Consider the following 23,701-nt stretch of genomic DNA (forward strand, 5'->3'; position numbering starts at 1 on the left):
GGGTTCAAGTCGCTTTTAAAACCTCAAAGGTGAAAAAACGAGGAGCTGATGCGGAGGGCTTAAGTGGAGAGCAAATGCTTTGAGAGTGATTAGGGCAAAGAATGTATGGATGTGCTTTATACAATTGATGTATGTATATGTGTGGATTGTGATAAGAGTTGTATGAGCCCCTAATAAATGTAAAAAAAGAAAAGAAAAAAAACCCCTCAAAGGTGTGAACTTTCTGACCAGCCCGCACTGCAGCTAGGCCATCGAGGTGATTCCAGCTCACAGGGGCCTACGGAGGGAGGAGCCCTGGCGCCTCACAAAGGTCTCCCAGCGTTAGGGAAGCCCACTGCGAAGAGAACAGCTGCCAGGGGCTCCGACCTCTGACCTTGGAGTTAGCAGCTGAGTGCATCAGCAGGGCTCCTTGTGACAATAGCTGAGCACTGTCAAACTGCCTTGTCGGCATTGTGGGGAAGGGGGACTGGGTTGGAGGATGACAAGGAAATGACAAAGATTTCCTGCCATGCTGACAGGGATCCAACACTGCAAGAGGCACCAGCACCAAGTCTGGGCTCACTCCAAGCCCCCGCCCGCCGAGTCCCACCACAGGCCCTCCTGCCCGACACTCACGCGACTTAAGCTTAGTCCAAGGCCAAGCCAGACGCCAAGTCTCTGCTTCCCGAAATTTAGATCAACCAACGGTGCTGTCACCTCAGCCTGATGCCTGACTCCTCGCTGAAGGCTTTGGCCTATACAATGTCACCACTGCGCCTCAGTCCCTTTCCCGCTGGCTCTCAGCAGCCACCTCCTCTGCAGCAGCCTCGGTTGCGCGCCTCACCTCCAGCTCCCCCGCCCTGAACACCTCCCACCCACCTACCTTCACCCTCACTGCGCCCTTTCCCTCGTCCTATCCATGCCCTGGCTCCTCCTCCAAGAAATTCTTCCCAAAGCACCCCAGCAGCCACCCTCCGATCTGTCCCGCCCGGGCACTTCTTCCTAGTCTCCCGAGCCTTCCCACCCTCCCTTTGCTGCGGCGAATCGGTGCGCCGCGGACCCCTCCCCACCCACCTGCTCTCCTCTGGCAGGCGCTCCTCGCAGCCACCGAGCTCCATTCCCGCGCCCTCGGGCCGCATCAGGGGTTTGCGAGGCCGCCTCTTCGCAGAGAAGAAGCGTCCCTGCCGCGTCGCCCCTCAGGGTTCCCTGAGGCCCCGGATCCCCCTGAACATGGAGAAGGCACCCAGGTCCGCGTGCACGGGATGATGTGCTACGCCCGGGCGGCGGCGGCAGTGACTGCTGGCTTAGCTGCAGTTTCTGCCCTGCCACCCCCACTTCCGGTCAAAAGAACTACAACTCCCAGCATGCCCTTCGAAGACCCACCCGCTCCCGGCATGCACCGCCCTCTCCACCGCGGCCTCACCCTCGCTGGACTGCAAACCCCGGCGGCCCGCGCGGCAGGCGCTTGGCTGCGGAAATCCGGGACAGGAGTCGGTCGGAGCCGAGTGCGGGCTTTTACGGGCTCCTCTCGCCCTTCTCCGAGAGGCGGCGCTTTCTGCTCCGTCCACAGTGCCGGTTCAGAAACTCTCAGGGGCAGGTCTAGCCTGCCCAGGAGGGTCGCCCTCAGTCGGCTCCGCCTCGACGGCTGTGAATTTGGTCTGGTCTCACTTCCGGTTGAGACCGGACTCCATCTAAGGTCTAGTTTAGGAATCAACGCCGTCTTACTGCGGCTGCAGTGAAGGTCGCTTCAGCCCACCCTAGCCCCATAACGCCTGAATTTTTAATTTCAGGGGAAATTTTTTTTGTTTTTATTCTTTACTTCCATAGTTAACTATATATATTAATATAACATTTAATTAAATGTTACGAAAACGTGGCGCTCGGCGTTATAGGGCTAGGTAAAAAAACCTGTTGGTCGAGTTTGGAGATTTCAAATATTTTAATGAAGAACTGATTAACTCTGACGAGCACAGTTTGCTACGGAATCAGAGAGAGCAGGCAGGAAAGGCTTCAGCGGATTTTTCCTGGAACATTGTTCGCCGGCAGTTTGTAGGGATGAGTATGAGTTAGTGAGGCGGAGGGGAAAGAAGTTTGGAGAGGGGAGCACAGACGCAGAGAGAAATATGAGGGGCTTCAAAGGGTTCGTGGGAAACCCCCATTTATCTTTCTTTTTTTTTACATTTTATTAGGGGCTCATACAACTCTTATCACAATCCATACATATACATACATCAATTGTATAAAGCACATCCGTACATTCTTTGCCCTAATCATTTTCAAAGCATTTGCTCTCCACTTAAGCCCTTTGCATCAGGTCCTCTCTTTTTCCCCCTCCCTCCCTGCTCCCCCCTCCCCCATGAGCCCCCTATAATTTGTAGATTGTTATTTTGTCATATCTTGCCCTATCTGGAATCTCCCTTCTCTGCCGTCCGTCTCCCAAGGAGGAGGTCACATGTGGATCCTTGTAATCAGTTCCCCCTTTCCAACCCACTCACCCTCCACTCTCCCAGCATCGCCCCTCACACCCCTGGTATTTCTCCAGGAACTTTCTGAATCCCCCTCAGATGCTGGGGTAAGAACTGCTTTGTCTGAGTAATAAAGAGAATGGCAGACACAACAGATCTGGGAATTAGTTTGTGTGCCATTTTAAGGAGTAAGAGTTTTATCCTCAAAACAATTAGCACATCATGGAGTGTTATAATGGAACCTACTTAGAAAGTTAATTGTGACAACAGGGGGAGGATGTGGGGGTATGAATTACCTGTGAGGTGAAAATGGAAGGAGTTTAAAAAGATATTGGCAATGGCTAAAAGGTCCATAGGTGGTAATAGGGAGTCAAGTGGGTCTGCTGTCAGACCTAAACAGCAGGGGCTCGGCACTGGAAAGCCCATGGAAGGGAAAGTCCAGCAAGGGATGTCTCCCTCAGCCAGAACGGAACGTTGCCAAGTGAACACGAGTCTAGGGCTGCTGGATATTCCAGTTTCCAAAATAAGCCTGGAATATCCATTTTTAAGTATAATTTCTGGTTGTCTTTGAAGTGTGTAAAGGCATTCCAAAATCCGGGGTGTTTGGCATGACTGAAATGGCCCCCAATCCATTTTATCTTAGGCCTTCCTCCATTTTGAAGAAGGTGGCCCATTCCTGTTGATGGCTAGCCAAGCAGGGACAGCTTGCCCTCAGGAAGACTGACTGAGAGAAAGTGAGTAGTGTGCAGAAAAGCGCTCACACAAGGAACTTCCCTGGACAACTTTTAAAAACAACAGATTTTTTAAAGCTGTGCATTTAAAGTTTTTTACAAAACAACCTTGTCACCTTCAAAGTACTCTTTGTTACACTGTCAAATCTGAGAGTCCATTCCTGGAAACATTTCTCAAACTCACCTGTTTGGATGGCTGACAGCACCTCCCTTGTTTGTTTGTTTTTTCTTTACCTCTTCTGTATCATCCAATGCTGTCCTTCCATGTCCTTCCCTCTGCATTCACAGAAACAAAAATAAGTCCAGTGGAGCAAGGTCGGGTGAGTAAGGTGCGTGGGGCAAGAGAGACATGCTGTTTTTTTGCCTAAAACTGGGACACAGAAGGTTGCTTGAGCAGGTGCATTGTCTTGGTGCAAAACCAATCCCACATCTGCCACAAATCAGACCTTTTTGTCACACACTGTTATGCAATCTTTTTAGAACCTCTAAATAAAAAGCTTGATGAACAGTCAGACCTGTAGAACGAACTCCAAATACATTTATGAGGCGACATTGTCATCTGGTTGGGAAGTTGATGGACATCTGTTTGGGGCAACCTCTTTTTAAAAGACTGCTTTGATGGGAAATATCACTTTAACCAGAGAGAACTTTCCCACTAGGTGTACTAACTCAGAGTGAGTTGCTCAATGCTTGTCTAGCAGGAAAAATTAATTCTACCAAAGCTCTGCTTCACCTAGTACAATTCCAGGTTTTGGGGGTACCCCCATATATATGGTTAAAGTTATTCTGAATAAGTCTATTCAGATTAACTTTAGCCAGCCAATCCAGACTTGGGTCATTTTTATAAACTGTCCATTCTGATATTTCAGTGCTAGCTTGCAAACCCATGCCTGGTAGAATACTTTGTAACTGTCTGGTTGCCCTGTGCCAAGGGTGTCAAACTGGCGGCCCACGGCTGCATGCGGCTCCCGAAGTAATTTTTTGTGGCCCAAGATGCTCTGAAATAAAATGTAACAAGGGAATTGTGTGTACTGTATTGCCTCGATATCCCCTAAGCACTATTTTCTTCATAACAATTTTTTTCTATATTATTTCAGAGCTTCATGGGCCACAAAAAATTACCCCGGGGGCCACATGTGGCCCATGGCCTGCCAGTTTGACACCCCTGCCCTGTGCTATCCAGATTCCTTAATCTGTGTCCCTCAGTGAATCTGTTTTATGCTTAAAACCAAAAAACCAACTCACTGCTCATAGCAACCCTATGTAAAAGTGCCTCTGTGGGGTTCTGAGACAGGAATTCTTCCTAGGAGTAGAAAGCCCCATCTTTCTCCCTTGGAGCAACTGGTGGTTTTCAACTGCTGACTTGGAGACTGAGGCCCTACTCATAACCACTACATCACCAGGGTTACTTTTGTGTTTAAGTAAATTCTATCATTTTTACTCTATGACAAAAAGGTTGGCAACACATTTTTAAAGATTAAAAATTGCATTGGCCATCCAAAACTAGTCTGCAGGCTGGGCTACTAGTTTTCAAACCTGTGTCAACTAGCTGCTGTTTCCAATTCAAGATAAGGAAATACAATAACACTAGTTGGTGTAGTAGTGTGTTAGGTAGATATCACTGCCATCAAGTCAATACTGACTCACAATTACCCTTTGGGCTAGATAGAACAGCTCTGTGAGTTTCTGAGACTATAACTGTATACGGTAGTAGAAAGCATTGTCTTTATCCTGAGGAGCTGCTGGTGGTTTCAAACCGCTGACCTTGTGGTTAGCAGCCCAACCTGTAACCACTATGCCATTGGCAATGGAAGAAGAGGTGGCAATAGCATGAATCTGGCAGAAATTATAACCAACAGGGTGGAGACCTATTTCCCTCTATATACCTCTCCAGCACAGAGGAAGGTGTGTGTGTGGGGGGGGAGGCAGTCAGTTGCTTACAGACATCCTCCCTGAAGACAGTCATGAGGAATAGGCCTCCCTTCCTGCTGTTAAGGACAATGGACAGACCTGCAGTCATGGATTTGGTTCCTGTAGGTGGAGTTCACACCCTACTGATAATGGTTCCCATGGAGATCCTGAGAACAGGTCAAATTTAAGCTGCCATCCTAAATCTAGGATCTGCCCATGTTGTCACATGTATACCCCAATCCCTCCTCTTCCTATTGCGTGTATATCCCTCTCATTGTTGTATGACCTATAGTGCAACTCCTTCCTGTGACATATGTCTTTACCTGTAATTAGTGGGCTTGCACACCCCAAAAGGTATATAGGCTTAGGTTAGCAATAGATCTCTCTCCCCCACTCTCTCGGCTCCCCCTCTCCTCTCCCATCCTCATTCCCCTGTTCCCTTTCCCTTTGCCTTCCTTCATGTTGAAGGCCATTAAGACTCAGCCTTGAAACAGCTGAGAAGTCTCATGGCCTATGTGTCTGTGTTTGCTGATTTCTTCTGTGACTTAACGTTTTGAACAGACTGTCAAGGACAAGGAGGTATGCAAGGTCTGGAAAAATAGGTTGTTTAATTTTCTCAAGGATGTCTGGCTTGGCAGAAGATAGAGTTGCTATGTGTATCAAATGTGCTTGCTTAACAATGAGAGAATAAACCCCGACTTGTTTCTGCATGGATAAAAGGAGTATGTGGAATAAACTCGTGTCTTCGGTATTCACTGTTGCCCTCCCAATACTTTCTGTCTCTCTTTTTTCCTTAATCCTCACTCCCCCTTTCAGGACTGTTCGACTCAGATACCTTCCCTTTCCCCTTTCTCCATGTGGACCATCAAGCGGGGCTGAGGTGAGTATTGCTACCACAAAATGTGTCTGACTCCATTATTGCAATATATCTTTTATCTCTCATGCTCTCAACTTTAATATAATATTTATATACCTCAATCGTACAATTGTGCTTACTGAACCCGTGATTAGAGGTGGGGGCTGGCTCCCCCCAACTCTTACCACAAAGGTGAAGGACAGATAAGACACATTTCCATATCAATGGAAGAGACCAGAGATAGTGAAGACTGGGTGGAGAAAGGCAAGCTATTCACACTACGCCCCACAATGACTGGATAGACTCCTGGATTTTGGGTCTGAGACAAGAGCACAGTGTGAAGTCTGGAGTGACCTGAGAAAAGGGACACTACGGAAGACCAGCCAATAGCAGAAGACCTGCCATACAGACAGCCTATAACGGGCAGTCCATTGTCAGCAAAAGGGAAGGTTCAGTTCTACATGCCAGCAGCTCTTTTATTCCCGACCCCGACACCCCTCCCAGATGTCCTTTTAGACTAGCTAAGGACCCTTTGGACTTCTTTTCCAAAGAATCCCCTGAAATAAACTCACTCTGTACAAATCTTTCCTCTGACTCTAGTCTGAATGTTGTTCTTCACCTGTATTTCTTTGTTCTTGCCCAAGGAAATTCTTGTAGGACAGCCAGTGCTGCCCTTGAAGAACTACATGCATTCCTGTGATGGGGCGGGGAGGGGGGTTGATTTCTCAGCACACAATTTTCCTATCCTTTTGCTCACCAGTGCAGTGTTTAACTTTCTTAAAACTTCACAATAAGCCTCATGAGGGTCTTTTTTCCTCCAAGAACATCTATCAAAATGACCCCTTTGGCATCCCAAGCACAGTCTCCATAACCTTCTGAGCTGACCTCTCTGCCTTGATTGTAAATGATCTAGCATATCCCCTTGATAGAACGTTTTTTTTTAAAGCACTCTAACAAGAATAAGACAAGTGTACTACTTCAAGAACGTATCCACAACTACCTACTGATCACAAACATACTTAAACCCAATTCGTTTGGAATAATTTGTGTACATAGTAATACTTTTGACCCCCATATATAGGCAAGCATTTCTCTGGAGTACGTACGTAACAGTAGAGTTGCAGCCATACTATCTTTTTCACCTCTGTTTAGATGGTGGATTTGCAGATGCATAGCTTTTTTTTTAATGTCCAGTTATTAATGTATAATAACATACCTAATTTTAATGATGTATTATAAATACATAAATAGGCTATGTATGGCAAGAAATGATCATGTATTATGAACTTAGAATTATAACTAACCCATTTGTGGGCCTGGGGACCAAAATAAGGAGCCCTGGTGGCACAACACTTAAGCACTTTGGGCTAAGCGAAAGGTCAGAGGTTGTAGCTAAGTGGTTAAGCAGTTCAAACCCACTAGTGGACAGAAGACCAGAGATGTGTTCCTGAAAAGACTACAGCCTGGAAACTCCAACAGGGCAATTTGACTCTGTCACATGGGATTACAAATGCGTTGGAATTGATTCAATGGCGCCCAACCCATTAACCCATTTCCCTTGAGTCCATTCTGACTCACTCACTCACTCACTCACTGCCATCAAGTCAATCCAGACTCCTAGTGACACTTACAGAATAGAATAGAACTGCCTGATAAAGTTTCCCAGGCTATACATTTTTATAAAAGTAGACAGCCACAGCTTTCTCCTTCAGAGTGGTTGGTGAGTGTGATAGGTTTTTTGTACTAACCTGGCAAATATGGGTGGAGTTCAGCATGTCAATTAGGTCACAGCTTGATGGTACCTCCTGGTGGGCATGGTCTTCTCATAAGGAGGATCCTGGAAACTTCCTTTCTCTCTGCCTTCACCTTTCTGTCAGTGAGTCACTCAGAGAGCTTTGGAGTCTTGGAGATGTATCCACCTCCACTGGATCCACAAGACTTTGCACCCTCTGGCTGATGATGTTATTGCATTCTGCATCATTGCATGTGGCTGTGTGAGTCCCTCTCACTTATGGATTAGTATGAAACTTATAGACTAGCATTGGACATATGGACTTGATCTGGGCTGGGATATTTGCTTGACATATAATTACTTCTTAATATAAAGCTCTCTTTTACCCATATATAGTTAGTGTCTCTGAATTTGTTTCTCTAGTCTACCCAGCCTAACAGTGAATTCAAACCACATAACCACTGACCTAAAAACTACACCAGCAGGGCTCCTTACAACAAGAGTCCAAATACATATTTTGCCAAATACACAAAGAAGACCTGCCACCTCCCCCTCCCCGCCCCCCAACATGGTGAACCAAGAAGGGACCATAACAGATCAGCAACAAAAGCGAAGCAAAGCCACAAAGCTCCTGAGAAGCCCCCAAAATAGAATTCAGACGAGGAGGGGCAGTTCCTGGAAACCCCCCCAGAACCCATGGGGAGATACTCATAAAAGTCAGCAGGCAGACCTAGAATTATAGATACTTTCTTGTTTTGTTTTGTTCTTTGCGGGTTTTAATTCCCCCCCCCTTTTTTTTCTTTGATCTTTTATTTTGTCTGTCTATGTACATATATTTATATGACAATATATTGGGAAAGTGGATGGACTTTGGGCCTCTGCTGAAGCCCTCCCTCAACGCAAGAACACTTGTTCTAACAACCTGGCATTCTGTAATGCGCACCCTCCCAGCACAATCACTGAAGACAAAATGGGTGCGTAAGCAAATGTGGTGAAGAAAGCTGATGGTGCCCGGCTATCAAAGATCTAGCACCTGGGGTATTAAAGGCTTGAGGTTAAAAAAGTGGCCATGTATCATGGAAGCAACAAAGACTACATGGAAGAAGCATACCAGCCTGTGTGATCACAACCAGATCCGGTATTTGGCATCAAAAGACCCAAAGCAAACAATTACATCATGCAAACAATGGAGGTCAGAGTGGAGACCCAAAGCCCATTTGTAGACAATTGGACATTCCCTCACAGAAGGGTCAAAAGGAAGGAACGAGTCATCCAGGGTGCAGCATAGCACCAATGAAATACACAATATTCATTCCTCTAGGTCTTTAATGCTTCCTCCTCCCACTACCATGACACTAGTTCTACCTTACAAATCCGGCTAGACCAGAGTATGTACACTTGTACTGATAAGAGCTTGTGATGTGGAATCCAGGACAGATAAACCCCTTAGGAACAGTAATGGGAGTATTGATACCATGAAGGTAGAGGGAAGGTGGGAGTAGAAGGGAGATAAACAGGGAACTGATCACAATGATGACCTATAACTGTCTCCCACCCCCACCCCCACCCCAGGGGGATGAACAACAGAAACATGGGTGAAAGAAGACAGCAGATGGTGTAAAATATGAAAAAAAATTATAATTTATCAAGGGTTCATGAGACTGAAAGGGTTGGGGAGGGAAAGAAAAAAGAAGAGCTGACACCAAGGGCTGAAAATGTTTTCAAAAGTATGATGACAACATACCATATATACTCATATATAAGCCAATTAGTTCAACATATTTCTAATGCAGTTTTGTGGTAAAATTAGGTGCCTCGGCTGATATTCAGGTTGGCTTATATTCGAGTATATATGGTTTATACAAATGTATTTTGTACAATTGATGTACGGATTGTTTAAAAAACAAGCTGTAAGATACGCTTGATCTGATCCCACCTCACCGAGACAAAACACTAAGGGTGTGCAACAGAAAAGCAAGGGAAACAGAGCAACGAAGTCCCCAGGGAATATCAAAAATAGACTTTGAGGCCAGGCTTGGTATCCCCATCAGACTCAACCAGAAAACACTCCTAAAGGCCAAAAAACAGTCCTTGAACTAACTACAAGCTTTTCTTTTTTGTTGTTGTAGGTTTTTTGTTTTTGTCATTGGCTTTTTGTTGTTTTGTTTTGTTGCTTGGTTTTGCTCTGTCTTGTTTTTGTGCATGTTATTATCTCCGCAGGTCTGTTTAAATAAGATAGGTTGGATGAACAATCTGGAGGAGAAAACACGGGACCGACATTCCAGCAGGACATGGGAGATGGGGAGTTGGGGGGTGGGGGGAAGGAAGCGGGTTTTAAGAAACCCAGAGACAAGGGAAGAACAAGTGATCCAAATCAGTGGTGAGGAGGTGTAGGAGGCCGGGTAGGGCATGATCAAGGGTAACGTAATCAAGAGGAATTATTAAAACCCAAATGATGGCTGAGCATGATAGTGGGACAAGAGGAAAGTCAAAGGAAATAGAGGAAAGAGCTAGGAGGCAAAGGGCATGTATAGAAGTCTAAATAAAGGCATGTACATATGTAAATATATTTTTATATAAGGATGGGAAAATATATCTATGTGCATATATTTATAGGTTTAGTATTAAGGTATCAGATGGACATTGGGCCTCCACTCAAGTACTCTCTCATTGCAAGAATACTTTGTTCTATTAAATAGGCATTCCATGATGCTCACCTTCCTGACACAATCGCTGAAGACAAAGCAGGTGCATAAGTAAATGTGGTCAAGAAAGCTGACGGTGCCTGGCTATCAAAAGATATAGCATCTAGGGTCTTGAAGACTTGAAAATAAACAAGCGACCATTTAGCTCAGAAGCAACAAAGCCCACATGGAAGAAGCACACTAATCTGTGTGATCACAAAGAGCCGAAGGGATCAGTTATCAGACATCAAAAAAGAAAAAATCATATCATTGTATGCTCACCTCCATGATACAATCGCTGAAGACAAAGCAGGTGCATAAGCAAATGTGGCAAAGAAAGCTGATGGTGCCTGGTTATCAAAAGATATAGCATCTGGGGTAAAGTCTTGAAGATAAAAAGTGGCCATCTAGCTCAGAAGCAACAAAGCCCACATGGAAGAAGCCTACCAGCCTGTGTGATCAAGAGGTGTCGAAGGGATCAGGTATCAGGCATCAAAGAACAAAAAATATCATTGTGAATGAGGGGGAGTGCGGAGTGAGGACCCAAAGCCCATCTGTAGGCAACTGGACATCCCTTTATGGAAGGGTTGCAGGGAGGAAAGCAGCCAGTCAGAGTGCAGTGTAGCAATGATGAAATATACAACTTTCCTCTAGCTCCTAAATGCTCCCCCCCCCCCCCCGTCACTATCATGATCCCAATTCTACCTTACAAGTCTGTCTAGACCAGAGGATGTACACTGGTACAGATAGGAACTGGAAATACAGGGCAGATGATCCCTTCAGAACCAGTGGTGAGAGTAGTGGTGAGAGTAGTGATACCAGGAGGGTGGGGTGGAAAGGGGGAACTGATTACAGGGATCTACATATAACCTCCTCCCTGAGGGATGGGCAACAGAAAAGTGGGTAAAGGGAGACATCGGACAGTGTAAGATATGACAAAATAATAATGTATAAATATCAAGGGTTCATGAGGGAGGGAGGAGCAGGGCGGGAGGGGAAAAAGTGAACTGATGCCAAGGGCTTAAGTGGAGAGCAAATATTTTGAGAATGATGAGGGCAATAAATATACAAATATTTTGACACAATGGATGTATGTATGTATTGTGATAAGAGTTGTATGAATCCCCAATAAAATGATTTTTTTAAAGATGTAAAAGCCCTCAATAAAGTGATTATGGGGGAGAAAAGAAAAAGGCTTGATGTTAAACAAGTGGCCATCTAGCAGAGAAACACAAGCACACATGGAAGAAGTACACTAGCCTTGTGATCATGAGGTGTCGACAGGATCAGGTAACAGGCATAAGACTCAAAACAATATATATTATTGAGAGCGAGTGGTGTTGGAGCAAAGACCCAAAACCATTGGTAGGCAATAGGACATCCCCCCACGGAAGGGTCATAAGGAAGGAATGAGTCAAACAGTGTGCACTATGTCACTGATGAAACACACAATGTTCCTCTGGTAATTTGAGGCCTCCTCACACCCACTATCATGACCCGAGGCCTGCCTTTCAGTTCTGGCTAGACAGGAGCATGTGCACTGGTACTGATAAGCGCCCATGACACACTGAATAATACAGGTTAGATAAACCCGTCAGGGTCAGAAATAGGAGTAAGGATACTGGGAGGGTAGGGGCAAAAAGGGGGGGAAAGGGGAACTGATTTTAGTGATCGATTTATAACTCCCCCTACCACCCAGGAGAATTAAAATAAAATGTGGGTGAAGTGAGACAGCAATTGGTGTAAGATACGAAAATTATAATTTACCAAGGGTTCACAAAGGTGAGAGGGTGGGCAAAGTGGAGGGGAGAGAAGTTGATACCAAGGGCTCAAATAGAAAGTAAATGTTTAGAAAATGATGATGGCAACGGTGTTAGTCAGGGTTTTCTAGAGAAACAAAACCAGGAGATATATATATTCTTTCTCTTTTCATACTGATTTCTGAGCTTACTGATTTCAAAAGATGCTCTTTGATCTCAGGTGGTTGATTGTTCTAAGATAGATAGATAGATAGATTGATTGATTGATTGATTGATTGATTGATTGATTTATATAGTATGTAGGAATATAACAGCTAATTAATCCACACAGCAATACAGAGAGCTCAGTTCAACTCACTTCCTTGGAACATTTCATATACTGGAAGTCCTTCAGCTGCTGGGTCCAAGGTCAAGGAAGCAGACAGCTGAGTCTTCCCTTAGGCAATGCAGGCAGAGTCCACCCACAGGCAGCAAACAGCAAGGCGGGTTACCAAAAGTCAGCAGCTCAGGAGTTTATTGAAGCAGGACCAGATGGCATATCAAACTCAAGCAATGCAAGACAAAAGTATCCACGAGCCTCAAGCTCAAGCAATGTACACACCAGCAGCATGACAAAGCAGGTCTCAAGGAACCTCAACCTCTAGCTACACGAGCCGTGGGTTGGTTGTCCCACAGGTAGTGTAGCTCACAGGTTGAGGCAGAGAACTTGCTAAGGCAGCCTCATGCTGCTCTGATCACCAGAAAGCAAGAGTGAGGGGTGGACATTACCAAGCCATTTATCTCTTTGCCCTCCAATCAAACTACTATCATCTTAACTCCCACATGTTCCTATTGGCCAGGTTGGCACAATAAACCTGCCTATCATAGCAACACATGTATACATATGCTTACTACAATTGATCTATGGATTGTTATAAGAGCTTCCAATAAAGTGATCTTTTAAAAAAAACAACACCTAAAAACAAAAAAACCTGCTGTCAAAATTTAGTAAGGGTCAATAAGTATAATGGCCTTACTTGGCAATTGCTTACTGAATTTATTTATTTTAACTTTTGATTGTGCTTTGGGTGAAAGTTTATAGAACAAATTAGTTTTTCAGCCAACCCCTCAAATGTGTTTTGTTTTATAGCACTGATTGCACTCCTCCTAATTTAACCACCCTCTTCCACTTCCTCCCTTTCGCATCCTTCTCTCTTTCCTTACTGATTTCTGAGCCTACTGATTTCAAATGCTGCCCTTTTGATCTCAGGTGATTGAGTGTTCTAATGAACATGCACCTCCCTGATGTTCCTGTTCACCATATCGGCTTGTCTACTGTTGGGCTGAAGTTTGAGCCACAAGGATATTCAATTACAGGCTCTCCAGTCCTAATCAGAGCAGTAATATTAAAAAGAAAAAATAATGTTATGTTTTATATTTTTAAATAACTTGGATTTTTGGTCTACATTTTCAAACTCCTCTATTCAGGACCTCCTATTGTGATCTCCATCAGCGCTGAAGGCCAGGGTTCATGCAGTCCATTAGTCCTTTGGACTAATTGCTGTCTTAAGTTTTTTATTTTCTTCACTTTTCTCTACTCCAGACAGAGGAGACCAATAGTTGCTCCTAACTTTTAAGACTTCAGCACTACTCAACAAAAAAGGATGTAGAACAATGTCTGTGTAATCAATGTTATGCAAGACTGTGATGCCCTCTAAGACTATGGTCCTGGGGCCCATTTCCAGCCTCTTGTTACCTTGGGTATTGGATTATGACTTAGATGCTTTCTTAACTTTTCTCCCTGTATATTCTATTGTATGCATTTGCAGCACATATAAATACAGGAATATCCTCTGTCGAACTTACATTCAGGGTATAATCCCATTATCCTTCCATACCTGTTCGTCTTGAGTGTATCTATTTATCCATTTGTAGATTCCTCTGTTATTGCAGGATCAGGTAATCGTAATAGTATCTATCGTTGTTGCCTTTAACGCTTGTGCTCCTCCTGCTGTCTCCCTTTGCCTTGGTCATTTTGTGCTGCTCTCCCCTTATTGCATATTGCCTTTCCCTTAAGCCAAGTTAATGGGTCTACTCTGTCGCTTGTGATCTACCTTCCCTTCCTCTCCTACTTTTGATAACTTTTAATGAATGTTTCTTTCTGCGTGTAAACCTTTTCCTGACTTTTCACAATAGTCATCTCACACAATGTTTGTTTCTTTTTCTAATTGTCTTAATTTCACACAAACTAGTCACAAAAGAATAAATATTTCACTCAAGGAGCTCTGATGGAGTAGTAGTTATACATAGGACTGCAAATCACAAGGCCAGCAATTCAAAACCACCAACAGCTCTACAGGAGAAAGATGAGGCTTTCTACTCCCATAAACAGTTAGAGTCTCAGAAACACACAGGTGCATTTCTATCCTGTCCAATAGGATCACTATGAGTCAGAATTGACATGACAGTACAGAACAATCCTCATGAAAACATAAATAATAAATCAAATTTAGCACCATATAAAAAGGATAGTTGGAACAACTTTTAGAGGAAAAAATAGGACAAAGTTAGAGGACTATGCTATATTATCTTAAGAATTACTATAGAGCAAATATACCATATCCCAGTAAGTTTTATCACAGAAATTCAGAGCTCTTTCCAACATTTGAAAATCAGCCATCTTAATAAATCTAAAAAGAAAATTAACTTGATAATTTCAATAGATGCAGAAAAAATACCAGACAAAATTCAGCATTCATTCATGATTAAAATTCTGAGAAAACCAGATCTACAACAACCCTTAATGTCATATTTAAGGTTGAAAAACTGAATGCTGAGACCAAAGCCAACATGTCTAGTTTTACCATTCCTGCTAAACATGATACTGGAGTCTCCAGTCAGTGCAAAATGCAAGGGAAAATAGCCCTACAGAATGGAAAAGAGGAAAGAAAACTATCATAGACCTGATTGTCTATGTCCAAAATTCCAAAGAATTAAAAAAAAAAGACTGGAGTAAACAAATGAATTTGATAATGAATAATTAGACATTTAGATGATTAAAAATTAATATTTATAATTCAAAATTTTAAAACAGTTGTACATCTAATGAAGCATGTGCTTAAGCTATATGCTAATGAAAGAAATCATAAGAAGCATTATGTCTACATTTAAGAAGAATTATGTTTGTATTTCTTCCAAGACAAGTATGTTTGCATTTTTTTTAATTAAAAAAAAAAGAAAGAAAGAAAAAGAAATCCATGATGACCTAAAGCCAAGGGAAGAGGGTTTTTGAGATCAGAAGACTTAATATTATGAATATGTCAATTCTCCCAAAATAAACCTATAGATTTAGCACAATCTAACTAAAATCCCAGTAAGGGGCCATTTTTGGTAGATCAGTAACCAAACTAGAACTGTTAGAGCCATTTTTTTGGGGGGGGTGTCAAAATTAGAGTGCTCATAATATCTGCTTTACTACAGTAATCAGGATGGTGATTTTCAAGAAAGGAGAGATGCAGAAATCAATTCAACAGAACAGAGTCCACAAATGGAACCATGCAAATATGTTCAATTGATTTCTGACAAATAGACAAAGGTAATTCAATGGAAAAGGATATTTTCAAGAACAACTGGTCATAGGACAATTGGACATTCATATGCAATGAACTCCCATCCCTACGTCAGAAATAAACAAAACAACAACCCACTGTCAACCAGTCATTTCCAACTCACAGTGACCCAATATCGGGTTTCCAAAGCTATAAAGCTTCGTTGGAGCAGTTAGCCGTCGGATGTTCACCCAATAACACCCCCAGGCTCCTTCTTCAGAACATACACAAAATAACTGAAAATGTATGGTTGACTGATATTGGAAAGCGAAATGCAGGCTGTCGCTAAAATCTGTGAAAGACAAGAGAAAATACTGGGACTAGGGCGAAGGTGTTGTTAGGTGCCAACAAGTCCTCTTTTTCTCTGCCCCTCCACTTTACCAACCAAGATGTCCTTCTCTCAGGGCTGGTCTCTCCTGGCAACATGTGCAAAGTATATGAGATGCAGTCTGGCCAGCCTTGCCTCTAAGGAGTATTCTGGCTGTACTTCTTCCAAGACAGATCTGTTGGTTCTTTTGGCAGTCTGTGGGACTTTCAAGATTCTTCACCAGCACCTTAGTTCAAATGCATTGATTCTCCTGCGGTCTTCTTTATTCAATGCCCAACTTTCACGTGAATATGAGGTAATCGAAAATACTAGGGCTAACCTCCTCACTTTTCAACACTTTAAAGAGGTCTTGTTGTAGCAGATTTACCTACTGCAATGCATCCTTTGATCTCTTTAATCATTAGGGAAATGCAAATTAAAAACAATGAAATACTACTACCTTCCCACTAGAAGAGCTACTACTTAAAATACTGACCATACCTAGTATAGGAACTTTCACATAGGACTAGCAAATACTCAAAATTTTAAGACCACTTTGGAAAAAATCTTAGTCAGTTTCTTAAAAAGTCAAATGCATTCCCTGAAGCCAAGCCAAGATTCCATTCCGACCCATAGCAACCTAATATAACTGCAGAACTGCTCCGTACAGTCTCCTAAGCTGTAAACCTTTCCAGAAGCAGACTGCCACATCTTCCTCGCACGTCACAGTTATTGGGTTGGAACCACTGACTTTGATGATTAATCACTAAGGGCTTTGGCCTCTGTACACCAGGGCTCCTCTCTTAACTTGAAACAACCTAACTGTCCATCAGCAGCAAACAGATAAACAAATGTTGGCCTATAGACAACAATGCCGAGCAATGAAAAGGGATGAAACGATTGGTACTTGCAACAACACAGGTAACTCTCAAAATAGTTAAGCCAAGTGAAAGAAGTCTGATTGAAAAAGAGTATATAGGAGGGAGGGGAAAAAAAAAAGAGGATCTGATGCAAAGGGCTTAAGTGGAGAGCAAATTCTTTGAGAATGATTGGGGCAGGGAATGTGCAGATGTGCTTTATACAATTGATGTATGTATATGCATGGATTGTAATAAGAGTTGTATGAGCCCCTAATAAAATGTTTTTTTAAAAAAGAGTATATATTGTAGGATGTGGGGGGGTCAGATCCTCCCTGGAGGCAGACTGCTGTCTCCCCACCACAGGGGTGGGCCTGCTCCCTGCTGCTGGGGACAATGGAATATTTCTCCCTGAAGCTTGCAACTATTAGCTTGCTCCCCGTAGGTGGGGTTTACACCCTACTCTTAATGGTTCTTATGGAGATCCAGCTGCCATCCTGACTCTAGGATCCACCCATCTTGCCACATGTGTACCCCCAATCTCTCCTCTTCCTATTGTGTGGATACCCAGATCACCCCCTTCCATTACTGTATTACCTATAGCACAATCCCTTCCTGTGACATATGTCTTCACTTGTAATTACGGGGCTTGCATGTCCCCAGAGAATATAGAAGTCTTGGTTAGCATTAAAGATTCTCTCTCTCCCCGTGGACCACTAAGCAGGGCTGAGGTGAGCATGATACCATGAATTGTGTCTGACTCCATTTATTTCAATATTTCTCTTCTATCTCTCATGCTCTCTGTAACTTTACTATGATCTTTACTTATTATCACTGTACAATTGCGCCTACCGGACCCGTAATGATGTGTTAGGGGCTGGCTTCCCATGACACGTGGCGCCCATTCCGTGGGGCGCCGTAGGAAAAGAACTCTTTTGAGTTATATCCCGTGTAACAATTGTACGGCCTCATCGGACAGTGAGGGTGAATCGGGACTTTTTTTAAAGTTTAAATGAATTTTTTTAGTCCAAGTGAGATATGGGTCAGGCGAAGAGCAAGGATGCAGAGTACGGTATCACTCTTTGCCACCTCTTGAAGAAACAAAATGGAGTGGTAACGAATAAGAGAATGAGTTTCTTCAAGTGGTAAAGAAATTTAATCCTTTTCCGGAGTCAGCACCTAAAGGGAGATGCTTTACATGTGGTGCAGAGGGACATTACCGAAGAGACAGACTGCAGGCAGATATTGCAAAAGAACAGGACAATTCACAGTGGAAAAGACCCAGGGACACCTTATGGTGGCGGCTGGTTGGGCGCGGTTTGGTGGTCGCTGACCTGCGGGGCTGGCCTCCGCCTGCCCCCGGGCTCTGCACACCTGATGCTGCACGGGTGCTGAGGCCTCTCTGGGCGGGACTATGGTGAAGTATTTCCTGGGCCAGAGCGTGCTCCGGAGTTCCTGGGGCCAAGTGTTCGCTACCTTCTGGCAGCGGTACCGAATCCCTACAGCAAGCATGTCCTGACAGAAGACATCGTGCACTGGGAGGTGATCTCTGACCAGAAGCTCCTATCCAGGCGACTCCTGACCAAGACCAACAGGATGCCCCGCTGGGCCGAGCGACTGTTTCCTGCCAATGTCGCTCACTCGGTGTACATCCTGGAGGACTCCGTTGTGGACCCACAGAATCAGACCATGACCACCTTCACCTGGACCATCAACCAGGCCCGGCTCATGGTGGTGGAGGAGCGCTGTGTTTACCGTGTGAATGCCGACAACAGTGGCTGGACCGAAATCCACCGGGAAGCCTGGGTCTCTTCTAATTTATTTGGTGTCTCCCGAGCTGTCCAGGAATTTGGTCTGGCCCGGTTTAAAAGCAATGTGACCAAGACTATGAAGGGCTTTGAATACATCCTGGCCAAGCTGCAAGGTGAGCCCCCTTCTAAGACGCTTGTTGAAACCACCAAAGAAGCCACATAAAAGGCAAAGGAGACGGCACTGGCAGCTACCGAGAAGGCCAAGGACCTGGCCAGCAAGGCAGCCACCAAGAAGCAGCAGCAGCCGCTGCAGTTCGTGTAACCAGCCTAGCCCCCTGCCCCCACCCATGACCAGACGATCTGGCTCCGCCCCTCTGACGAACCTGCAGTATGCTTTCTTAATTAAAAATCAACTTCCAGCCCCTATGTACTGTCTGGGGGCATGGGGGGGGGGTGTCCATTTGGCACTACAGGACACCAAGCACATCACCCATGTGTGTGCCAGGCCTGCTTATTTCCCCCGTGGGCAGCTGAGGGACAGACAGAGAGGTGCAGACCTGCCCTCACAGCTCACAGTGGCCAGGAAATGTTGTCTTGAACACTGGACTGTAAGCTCCACAGGAGCAGAGATCTGTTTGCTCTCTGATGTGTCCCAGGTACTGAAACAATACTTAGCACAGAAGAAGCACTCAATAAATACTTGTTGAATTCAAAAGAAAAGAAAAAAAGACCCAGGGAAAGAGTCCAGTCCGAGGAAACTGGATTTTGCCCCTGCTGCGAGAGAGGTAGTCACTGGGCAGAATGTGGTCATTCAAAGTTTAGCAATAGAGAACATTTACCTGGAAGTAATGCCGTGCTCCGAGCCCCTTTGAAAGGAGCACAGGTAATAGAGGAAGGAGCTTGATACAGACCCCGCCCAGCAGAGCATGGGAGGCTAGGTGTCGGCCTACTGGAGCAAAGAAGATCCAACCTCACAGCAGGGGACCAGACCTAGCCAAACCTGCAGAATCCCAGCCTCGGTTCTTGGTTCTCGCTGCAGTTGGGTTGAGTAACCAAGAGATGGCTCAGAAGCCCTCACAGCAGTTTGGTTCTAAAAAGCAGGAACATTTTATTGAAAGAGTAATACAGTTTTTATCAGTAAGTTTTAACCTAAGTACTCAAGGACTTTAAAGCAATACTGGAGTTGATCAGAGTTGTGAGGAAAAGCCAAAAGCTGTGATTAAATAAAAAATTATTAAGAGTGGCAATTGGGGTCCGCTACCTAAAAAACTATGGGATGTTTATTAGGAAAGTCCAACATAAAATCTCAAGGTGTTACTGGAATTATTGGTCAGGATTATGAAAAAGAAATTAAGGCAGTGATGTATTCTGATATACCATGGTTTATACAGAAGGAAGATTGCTTCAGGCAATTTTTGCTTCCTTGCATTTCTAGAGTAAAAATGTGTGCCTGTTAGGAAGGAGTACTTGAGAAGCCTGACCACCCTTTAAATCAAGGGATCTTCTGGAATGCTGTTGTGGGGAAACAACAGCGCCCCCACATGGAATTAGAAATTGAAGGGAAAAGGTTTTTAAACTTTGGATGTGGGGACATTTCCTTAGGGCAAACAGGAGGGCCTAAGACCCTCCCATTAACTTCCTCTAAATCCAGCATGAAAAGACTGAGAGAAGTTAACCAAGACAAAATATTGCAAGAAGGTAAAATCATACAGTGTGAGAAGCCTGAAAGGCAAAACAGCTTAATTGAGCCAATGACCTTATTGGTAAGCTTGGAGAAAAAAAATGTCTATTTGGTAAATTACTTAAAGAACAGCTGAACAGCTGACTCCATTTATTTCAATATTTCTCTTCTATCTCTCACGCTCTCTATAACTTTACTATAATCGTTATTTATTATCGCTGTACAATTGCGCCTACCGGACCTGTGATGATGTGTTAGGGGCTGGCTTCCCTTGGCAGTATGATTCCATTTCTATACGGTTCTGGAAAGTGGGAGTTTACTGTAGTAGAAAGTAGATCCGTGAATGCCTGGGTAATGAGTCAGTGAGAAAAAAGTGGACCAAGAAGTTCAAGAAAACTACGAGGATGCTGGACATATGAGTCATCTTTATTACGGCGGTGCTTCCAACGTCTTAGAAATGGTCCCAACTCACATCAATGTGCATAAGGGGGAGTGCGGAGTGGGGACCCAAAGCCCATCTGTAGGCAACTGGACATCCCCTTACAGAAGGGTCACGAGGAGGAGACGAGCCAGTCAGGGTGCAGTGTACACCAATGAAACATACAGATTTTCTCTAGTTCTTTAATGCTTCCCCCACACACTATCATGATCCCAGTTCTACCTTATAAATCCGGCTGGACCAGAGCATGTACACGGGTACAGATAAGAGCTGGAAACACAGGGAATCCAGGACAGATAAACCCCTCAGGACCAAGAATGAGAGCAGTGATACCAGGAGGGTAAGAGTAAGATGGGAGTAGAAAGGGGGCACCGATCACAATGATCTACATATAACCCCCTCCTAGGGGGACGGACAACAGAAAAGTAGGTTAAGAGAGACATCGGTCAGTGTAAGACATGAAAAAAAAAGATAAATTATCGAGTGTTCCTGAAGGAGGATATGGAAGTGAGGGAGGAGAAAAAAAACATGAGGAGCTGATTTGTAGGCCACTGGAGATCACTTTGCAGAGGGGTTTTGGGAGGAGACAAGCCAGACAGGGTGCAATGTAGCAACGATGAAAAATACAACTTTCCTCTAGTTCCTAAATGCTTCCTCTCCCCCGCCCCCCACTATCATGATCCGAATTCTACCTTGCAAGTCTGGCTAGACCAGAGGATGTACACTGGTACAGATAGGAACTGGAAACACAGGGAATCCAGGGTAAATGATCCCTTCAGCATCAATAGTGTGAGTGGCAATACTGGGAGCGTAGAGGGAGGGTGGGTTGGAAAGGGGGAACCGATTACAAGGATCTACATGTGACCTCTTCCCTGGGAGATGGATGGCAGAGAAGTGGGTGAAGGGAGATGTGGACAGGGCAAGATATGACAAAACAATAATTTATAAAGTATCAAGGGTTCATGAGAGAGGAGAGCGGGGAAGGAGGGGGAAAATGAGGAGCTGTTGCCAGGGGCTTAAGTGGAGAGCAAATGTTTTGAGAATGATGAGGGCAATGAATGTACAAATGTGCTTTACACAATTGATGTATGTATGGATTGTGATAAGAGTTGTATGAGCCCTAATAAAACAATTAAAAAATATATGAGGAGCTGATACCCAGGGCTCAAGTAGAAAGAAAATGTTTTGGGAATGATGATGACAACAAATGTACAAATGTGCTTGACACAATGGATGTGTGTATTGTGATAAGAGCTGTATGAGCCCCCAATAAAATGATTAAAAAATAAAGGAGAAATGGTCCGAAGCCATCAAACAGTATGTGTCTTTTGTTGTCCATCAGCGTGACAAGGCCCATTTGTGGCTTACGTAGTTGTTGCTGTGGCATCCTTTAATTCCTCGTTGCCTGTCACTTGGTTTCTGACATGGCTATTCCTCTCATGCCACACAGTCACCCAACAGCAGGAACTCAACTAGCTCTCCCAGCCATGCCCCACATGGCTTCTCATGATCGAGACCCTGTTCCTTTCCTGTAATCCAGTCTCTCACCTCCCCTGATTACTCCTTGCCCCTCCTAGTCATGCCTCACACAGGTCCCATGATTACAATCTCTCCCTTTCCCCATGCTAATTCACTAGAAACCTTACTGACTAATAAGATGTCTGTGTGTGCTAACCTATCCTGCTTAACACTGCTTCTTTGTTTCCAGCTGTTGCTACCTCATTCCAGAAGCAATCCTTTGTGTGACCTTGACTGATGACCCAGCGTAAAGCCATACTGTAGTTTTCTCTCAGGCACCTGTGAGTACTAAATTCTATTATTTTCTCACTTCCTAGGGCAACACCTAGAGCTCTGGGGACACTCTTGGGTAAGCGTTGTACTGCTAAACACACTGCCAGCAGTTCAAACCCACTAGCTCTGCTGAGGGAGAATGATGAGGCTTTCTGCTCTTGTAAAGAGTTATAGCCTTGGAAATTGACAGGGCCGGTTATACTCTGGCCTTCAAGGTGGATATGAATCAGAATCGACTTGATGGCACTGGGTTTTTCTAGTCACATTGGATCTAATAGCTGTTGTAGAGAAGTGGTTAAAAAACACACCAGCCAAAAGGATAGTCATTCAAACTCACCAATTGTAAAACAACAAAAAATCTCACCAATTGTTTGGTGGGAGAAAGATCTGGCTAGGGCGGGCTGGGGGCCATAGAGGGGTGAGAGGAGCTGATATCAAGGGCTCAATAGAAAGTAAATGTCTTAAAAAGAATGATGGCAACATGTGTACAAATATGCCTGATACAATTGATGTATGGCTTGTAATAAGACTTGTTAAGAGCCCTCCCCAATAAAATGATCTTTTATAAATAAATAAATAAATAAATAAAATTCTCTAAATTCCAAAAAAAAAAAAAAAGATCTGGCAGTGTACTTTTTTTTTTTTTTTTTAACATGAAACGCTTCATGAATTTGCGTGTCATCCTTGCGCAGGGGCCATGCTAATCTTCTCTGTATCGTTCCAATTTTAGTATATGTGCCGCCGAAGCAAGCACAAGGCAGTGTACTTCTATAAAGATTTTTTGGTGTTGTTAGGTGCTATCAAGTTGTTCTGACTCACAACAGAACGAAACAGCACCCCGTCCTGCGGCCTTCTCACAGTTGCTCTTATGTTTGAGCCCATTGCTGCGGCCCTGGCGTCAATCATCTCCTTGAGGACCTTCCTCTCTTCCGCTGCCCCTCCACTTTACCAAACATGATGTCCTTCTCCAGGGACTGGTCTCTCCTGACTACAAGTCCAGAGGATGTAAAAGGAAGTGTCACCATTGTTTGGGCGGGCCGGAACGGCCAGCCCCACCCCTTCTCGGGCTCCTCAGGAAGATGAGACCTCAAAGCCCCCATTCCCAGCCTCTCGAGAGGATGGATGGCCTATTGAACTAGGCAACTCATGCCCCAACATCCCAAAGAGCTT

General features: G+C 44.3%; 1 protein-coding gene, 1 non-coding gene and 1 pseudogene across 6 annotated transcripts in view; 1 reads left to right on the forward strand and 2 right to left on the reverse strand.

Annotated features, from left to right (window-relative positions):
* Positions 1 to 1,308, reverse strand: part of RUBCN (rubicon autophagy regulator) — a 66,839-nt gene extending 65,531 nt beyond the window's left edge. For all 5 annotated transcript variants that reach the window (XM_075556283.1, XM_075556282.1, XM_075556281.1 and 2 more), the window contains exon 1: positions 1,054 to 1,308. In XM_075556283.1, the coding sequence (XP_075412398.1) occupies positions 1,054 to 1,118 (65 nt within the window). In that variant the 5' untranslated portion in view covers positions 1,119 to 1,308. The remainder of the gene's footprint in view (positions 1 to 1,053) is intronic.
* Positions 1,309 to 18,283: 16,975 nt separating this feature from the next.
* LOC142454282 (PRELI domain-containing protein 1, mitochondrial pseudogene) lies at positions 18,284 to 18,942 on the forward strand (annotated as a pseudogene).
* Positions 18,943 to 23,178: 4,236 nt separating this feature from the next.
* LOC142455696 (U6 spliceosomal RNA) lies at positions 23,179 to 23,285 on the reverse strand. Its single transcript, XR_012785846.1, has one exon. It is a non-coding gene; the product is annotated as a U6 spliceosomal RNA (small nuclear RNA).
* Positions 23,286 to 23,701: the final 416 nt, after the last annotated feature.

This window comes from Tenrec ecaudatus, chromosome 8 (assembly GCF_050624435.1).
Source record: "Tenrec ecaudatus isolate mTenEca1 chromosome 8, mTenEca1.hap1, whole genome shotgun sequence".
NCBI classification, from domain to species: Eukaryota; Metazoa; Chordata; class Mammalia; order Afrosoricida; family Tenrecidae; genus Tenrec; species Tenrec ecaudatus.